This window comes from Panthera tigris, chromosome C1 (genome assembly GCF_018350195.1).
Source record: "Panthera tigris isolate Pti1 chromosome C1, P.tigris_Pti1_mat1.1, whole genome shotgun sequence".
NCBI lineage: Eukaryota > Metazoa > Chordata > Mammalia > Carnivora > Felidae > Panthera > Panthera tigris.
Genome location: NC_056667.1, coordinates 64,887,501 through 64,895,000, shown reverse-complemented (window position 1 = coordinate 64,895,000; position 7,500 = coordinate 64,887,501). Strand labels below are relative to the sequence as shown.

Below are 7,500 nucleotides of genomic sequence, written 5' to 3'. Positions count from 1 at the left end.
AAAAATTAAATTAGAAAAAAATAAAATATATTTGGAAATAACCCCCCCTCCATTTTGTTTAAATGAAACCTTACCAACCCATCCCTGCTGAGCCAGTTCTGACTGTTAAGATCATTTCTTTGACCTGGTAGATTTTCTTAAATATTACCCTCCAGTAAGTCACATAGTTATTTTTTTAAGACTTACCTTTATAAAAGCATAGCCAGTACCATTATCTGTAATGGTGAGACCAAGTGAATCCTCAGATTTATTTATATTTACTTCCTTTTTGATCCCTTTCACATGGGCAAATATAAAATCTTCAAGACCTATCTGTGATCCTAAGAGTCTTTCCATATCAACTTTAGGTGTGTTTAACGTGCAGTATAAGATCTGTAAGAAAGAAAGAAACAGTTCAGTTTCCATCAGGAAAACATTCTGGTTATTAGGGTATTTGAGTGAAATAGTCGATTTATGACAGAAGTTACATCATTAACATTGGGTAATATATATGGAGTATTTCCTATAGGCAAGGCTCTATATTAAACAATTTACAGTCATTATCTCACTAAATCCTCACAATGACTTTACAAATACTTATCCCCTCCAAATTACAGATGAGGAATTTGAGGTTTAGTGAAAGAAAGTAATTGGCCTAAGGTCACAAAGCCAACATTTGTCAAGAGCAAGATTCTGAGTTTACATCTCACCAACTTCCAAGTGATTGAAAATACCTCCACTACCTGCCATTTACAACACTAAAATCAAAAGATGTCTTCTCAAAGGCAAGGCCATGACATGTATGCCACAATGAAATTATAGGCAAGTCTATTTTTGAAAACTGCTAAGTTTTTTAAATGAGGAAATTTATCTTGCATTAGAATGCTTAAGAAAATTATTGAACAAGGTGCAAAAATAAAGAGGTCTAAAACATATCTTACAGACTCACTAATCCAATCCCTTAATTTTCTTGGGTATGTAACACAAAAACATTTCAGTATAGCAGTTTTATTCCAAAATAGTTAAGGTTTTTTTAATTTTTATTATCAATTTTGCCACAGATGTTGCCAACACTTCCTCAGACCCTGAGCCTTGCTTCAGTCCTCACTTTCTACCCTCTCCCTGGATCCCCAGGTTTCATACCATTCTTGACTCCCACTGAAGGTAAGCCTTCTCACATCCATAAGCCTCATGAAGTTCAGGAATGGCACAACTACTACTTATTAAATGGATCTTTAAGGCACATCAGAATGTGTCTGAACTGGAAGCACTCTGTTCTACAACTAAAAGATCCAGCATGGTCAGCAAGATTCTGACCAATTTCAGATGTATATGAAAGGAGCTACTGAGAAGGACAAGAGGCAACTGGATATAAAAGAAAAAAGGCTTACAAAGAAACATGTGCTGTCCTGCCCTTTCCCCTTTTCCTCTGTGGGGAGCTGTGCTAACTAGTGGACCTTTGATTTAACCCTTTGTGTTCCTGGGCAGGGCAGAATATATTTAGTTCTGTAATTAGTAAGTTTTTGTGAAATACTCTAGTATAAGAACTGTATTATTCACAGGGAAAAAGAAAGTCCTTTAAGAAAGGTTCCTATTCTTTATTCTGTGAAATCAATGGTATAATTAGTCCACTGACAAAAATCAGTAATAGTGTGGGTAGAGGGACAAGGTAACATGCACAGTGAACAGTTTTCCTGATTTTCTTTCTCAAAACGATGGGAAGTAAAGAAACAGTTTTATTATTACTGTTTTTAACAGTGAATCTGCTAATGGTGTTCATAGTGGATCCCAACACCATTAACATAAAAAACAACTTACCAGTTAGAAAACATTAAAACAGAATGATGATGTAATAGGGCAGGAGAAAAGCCCCAAAAAGGAAATCCCACACGAAGTGGACTTCTAGTTACTAAGCCGTTTCCTTTCTTTCAATTTTTCACATTTCCCTGCAGAGCAAATATTAGATTTCCTGTAGGTATGACCCTTTTTCATTGTGCTTCCTCCCCTACAGAACAATGTTGCATCCCAGGCAGCCAAAAGTTTGCAGGCAAGGCAAGACATGGGTGCCTTCCTCTTCCCCTCTTCACATAACACTCAGATCTCAAGTATCTATACATCTTATGTGCTTTGGAGGAAAATGACTCACATCCCCTATTCTAGGCATAAGATTTAAACTAGTATAAGCGGCATTTTAGGAGCAGGCATGTGGCCAATCGCGGCCAACAAGACATGGAAGAAGATGTCCAAGGATCTTCTGGAGAGTATTTTTTTACTCTTAAGAAACATACAGTAAAAGACCATCCTTTCCTTGCCCTGGATGCTGCCTTATCTGTAGGTGGTCTGGGAACTTCCACCACCATCTTACTACTGAGGAAGAAACCAGTGCCAAGAAAGGCGAAGCAAAGAGATGGAATAAACCTAGATCTCTGACATAGGGGAGTTGCTCTGTTCACCAACTCTGGAGCTCACTCTACCCCTTTTATGCAATTGTTTTAGCCAATTTTAGCAAGTAGTTTCATATTATTGCAGTTGAAAACTTATCAGATACACAAGTCTTATCCCAAAATATTTAGTTACACAAACCAATAATTTCACCAACCCATTTTAGATTTTGTTTTCAACTAAAAAGATTCCAGATATAAAAATATAAAAGATAGGAATTCTATTTCTTCATTTATTTATTTATTTTTTTTAATTTTTGAGACAGAGACAGAGCATGAATGGGGGAGGGGCAGAGAGAGAGGGAGACACAGAATCGGAAGCAGGCTCCAGGCTCTGAGCCATCAGCCCAGAGCCCAACGCGGGGCTCGAACTCACGGACTGAGAGATCGTGACCTGAGCTGAAGTCGGCCGCCCAACCGACTGGGCCACCCAGGCGCCCCCTATTTCTTCCATTTAAAAGTTCTTTCTAGGGGTGCCTGCATGGCTCAGTCAGTTGAGAGTCTAACTTTTGATTTCTGCTCAGGTCATGATCCTAGGGTTGTGAGCCCAAGCCCTGAGTTAGGCTCTGCACTAAGCATGGAACCTGCTTGTGATTCTCTTTCCCTCTGTCCCTCCCCTTCTCGCTCTCTCTAAAATAAAACATAAGCAAAAGTTCTCTCTACTTTCTAGCTCAATTTATCCTTAAACTCAGTCAGGAAGCTGGTGAATTATGTTTAATATACTGAGATACTATGCATCCTTATCCAAATTTCACATCCTATCTCCTCTATCAAAAATTTCAGGCACAGGGTACCTGAGTGGCTCAGTCAGTTGAGCGTCCAACTCTTCAGCTCAGGTCATGATCTCAGTTGGTGGGATTGAGCTCCATGTTGGGCTGTGCGCTGACAGCACAGTGCCTGCTTGGGATTCTCTCTCCCCCTCTCTCTCTCTGCCCCTTCCCGGCTTGTGCTCATGCTCACTCTTGTTCTCTCAATAAATAAACATTTAAAAAGAAGAAATTTCAGGCACAGAAAAGTGGCTCCCCTTACTTCCAATATCAGCAAAATAAATCTCCAAGAGGAAATATTTCATCCTTAAAATGGTTAGAAAAAAAAAAAACAGATTAAGAGGTAAGAGATTTGGGGTGCCTGGCATGCAGCTCTTGATCTCCATGTCCTGAGTTCAAGCCCCACACTGGGCATAGGGATTATTCTTAAAAATAAACTTATGGGGGCACCTGGGTGGCTCAGTCAGTTGAGCATCCAATTTCAGCTCAGGTCATGATCCCACTGTTTTGTCAGTTTGAGGCTCATGTCAGGCTCTGTACTGACAGCTCAGAGCCTGGAGCCTGCTTCCAATTCTGTGTCTCCTCCTCTCTCTGCCCCTCCCCCGGTTCACACGCGGTCTCTCAAAAATAAACACTAAAAAAAAAAAAAAAAAAAAAAAGGTAAGAGACTTGAATCTAGTCCCACTTCCATACTCTCAGTGAGCTCAGTCAAATCATCTGACCTCCCTGGTCCTCATGCACATCATGACATTAGTAAAGTTGGTCTACTGACACACTTGTTGCAAAAACTGAGAGACTACATATATGAGTGCTTCTTAAACGAAAAAGCTCTTTATAGAGGTTATTATTCCTGGAATGTAAGGGTTTCTTGAACAGTGATGTTTCACCCATGCTTGAAAGCTGCTTAGTTTTCCTGAAGAGATCAGATTTTGTTTCTTTTTAATGTTATCAGATGGATTTTTAAATGTAACAGATGGATTCCTTTTCTCCCATAAATCACATTATCTTTCAACTTTGTTGTTAAAGAATAACTCATGGAGGGGCACCTGGGTGGCTCAGTCAATTAAGTGTCTGACCTTGGTCCAGGTCATGACCTCGACCTTGTGGTTCTGGAGTTCAAGTCCCACATTGGGCTCTGTGCTGACCGCTCAGGGCCTGGAGCCTGCTTTCTTCTCTCGCTCTGCCCCTCCCCCCACCCACTCATGCTGTTTTTCTCTCAAAAACAAATATTAAAATAAATAAATAAATAAATAAATAAATAAATAAATAAAATAAGAGGGGGCACAAGGGTAGCCCAGTTGGTTAAGCATCCAACTTCAGCTCAGGTCATGATCTCACAGTTCATGGGTTTGAGCCCTCATTGGGCTCTGTGATGACATCTTGGAGCCTGGAGCGTGCTTCAAATTGTGTGTGTGTGTGTGTGTGTGTGTGTGTGTGTGTGTGTGTGTGTCTGCCCCTCCCTCCCTTGCTTGCGTGCTCTCAAAAATAAATAACTCATGGACAGTATTCTTACCATGCACTGTATTTGAATTGCTATCTTCTGGTTATCATGTGGTTATGATTATTCACCCTTAAAACTCAATATAGCCAAGATAAGTCTGAACGACTATAGAGTCACTAATATAGATTAATATTGCCTTTTCTCTCCATTATATACTTTATAATGTCCCTTGTTAATAAATAGCTTGTCATTGTTGTTTCAAAAATTATTCTGGCCCACAAACAGGTCACAAATTTCTCCAAAAACATATCAAGTGCATTTTTTTTTTTTTTTTTTTAAATCAAGGAAGTCCATTTCCAACTTTCTTTTGTTTAATACTTTCCTTAAACAGGAACTGAGTTGGTCAAAGATTCCACATGTTCCAAAGTTCTCTGGAAGAAATTATAGGCTTGTGTAGCTGGCATTAGATTATTTGTGAATGTGATTTTAAGTACAAGCAACTGGAATCTTTACCTCTTGAGGTTTTCTAAAATAGCAGTATTACTATTTTAATACTACTTTCCTACATCTCAATCTACCAAAAATCTAACTTTCTACAGGTTTTCTAGAAATATCCATGTTATTACAGAAAATAAAAAGCACATAATGACAAATCTAGTAACTAAACCACACTTTTTGCTGTTGTTGTTTCCTTAAGTAATCTCTACAGTAAACACAGAGCTTGAACTCCTAACTCTGAGATCAAGATTAGCATGCTCTACGAACCAGGCCAAGCCAGGCACCCCAACTAAACCATACTTTCATCAGGAGTTAATACTTCATCTTTACACATAAGAACACTGCTTGGATTGTTTCCTTTGTTAATGACTATGGTTTTTATCTGGGCTGTTCTCATTATCTAAGTCTCAGACTTTTTCCTCAATAAAAGATTATTTTACCTCTATCTGATTAACTACCCTTAAAATAGCAGGAATTAGGGGTACCTGGGTAGCTCAGTAAGTTAGGCGTCTAACTTTGGCTCAGGTCATGACCCGAGGTTCGTGGATTTAAGGCCCCTCATCTGGCTCCGTGCTGACAGCTCAGAGCCTGAAGCCAGATTCAGGTTCTTTGTGTCCCTCTCTCTCTCTCTCTCTCTGCCCCTCCCCTGCTCGCATCCTTTCTTTCTCTTTTTTCCTCTCTCTCTCTCTCTCTCAAAAATAAACATTTTAAAAAATGTTTTTAAATAGCAGGAATTAAAAACAACCTGAGGGGTGCCTTGGTGGCTCAACTGGTTAAGCATCCAACTCTTGGTTTCATCTCAAGTCAGGATCTCACAGTTTGTGGGATGGAGCCCTGGATCAGGGCTCCCAATCCCTGTTTGGGATTCTCCCCCCACCCCCCTGCCCCTCCCCTGATTGCGCACTCTCTCATGCTCTCAAAAATAAATAAAATAAACATTAAAAAAATATATAGGGGCATATATGGGTGGCTCAGTCAGTTAAGCAATTGATTCTTGGTTTTGGCTCACATCATGGGTCTCCTGGTTTGGGAGAGCAAGACCCACTTCAGGCTCCAACAGTGCAGTCTGTCTGGGATTCTCTCTTCCCCTCCCCCACACTCACACACACACTTTCCAACTAAATAACTAAATACATACATACAACCGGAAACTAGGAACAAAATAATTATGGGGGCGGGGGGGGGGGGGAATTACCCATTTACTGAGTGCTTGAATAGATGAGAGTAGCTTTAGCCAAGCCAGTGACAATATTCTTATTCAGAACTCTTCCACAAAGCTCTCAAGGTCTTATGCTACATGGCTCCTCCAAAATAGGTTATGTGATAATCAAATAACTTCTAAAACTCAAATAATCCTTCAATTACAGTCATGAACTGGGGCACCTGCTCATCCCTCTTAGCTGTACACAGTTTGAATACTGGCTCCCACTTCAGTAAAGTAGTGGCAAAGTGAAGGAACAGAGAAGATAGGTCTGGAAGAATAGAAAAATAAAATCAAAGTAAAGGTCCAAGAACCATTATGTGCACCAGGTACTTTCACATATTAGCTCCTTTAATCCCTCCAGCAATTCTAAGTAAGAGATATTACCTTCCCCTCTTTTAACAAACTAAAAAACAAAGGCTAGAAATGGCACTATTTGCAACAATATGGATAGACCCAGGGGCATTCTACTATACTAAGATAAATCTGACCAAGAAAGATAAATATTGTATGATCTCACTTACATGTGAGCTCTAAAAAGAGCAAACCTCAGATACAGAACAGATTGGTGCTTACCAGAGGCAGGGGATGCAGGGTGGGAAAAAACAGGTGAAGGTGGTCAAAAGGTACAAATTTCCAGTTATAAAAAACAAGTCCTAGGAATGTGATGCACAGCACCTATAGTTAATACTATATTGTAGATTCGAAAGTTGCTAAGAGAAATCTTAAAAGTTCTCATCACAAGAAATTATAACTATTTGTGTTGACGGATGTTAACTGGATATCATGGTGGTCACTTTGTGATATATACAAATACTGAATCCTTATAATTTACATGTATTTCAGGTATACATCTCAAAAAAGTTAAAAAGACTTAGATAAAACGGGTTAGAGTCATATCAGTAGTATTTGGTGCACATGAGATTCCAACCCTGGATGTCCAAGTCCAAGTTCTTTTCCCTGCAGTGTTACCTCTCTTGACATCTAACACCTGCACAGAGAGAGACACCTAAGTTACTGATCACTTCCTAAAGACATTAGCGCAACTAATCCTTGTGAGTCAAGTCCTGAGGGCAGGCATAACTACGCCCTGGGCAAGGTGATTTATTAGGTGATTTATCTAAGGTCACATAGGTAATGAATGACGATCAAAATGGGAATTCAAAACTTCTG

General features: G+C 39.5%; 1 protein-coding gene across 3 annotated transcripts in view; it reads right to left on the bottom strand.

Moving 5' to 3' along the window:
* The window catches only part of GIPC2 (GIPC PDZ domain containing family member 2), an 89,425-nt gene that overhangs the window by 58,475 nt on the left and 23,450 nt on the right, over window positions 1-7,500 (bottom strand). For all 3 annotated transcript variants that reach the window (XM_042997652.1, XM_042997651.1, XM_042997653.1), the window contains exon 2: window positions 187-372. In XM_042997652.1, the coding sequence (XP_042853586.1) occupies window positions 187-372 (186 nt within the window). The remainder of the gene's footprint in view (window positions 1-186; window positions 373-7,500) is intronic.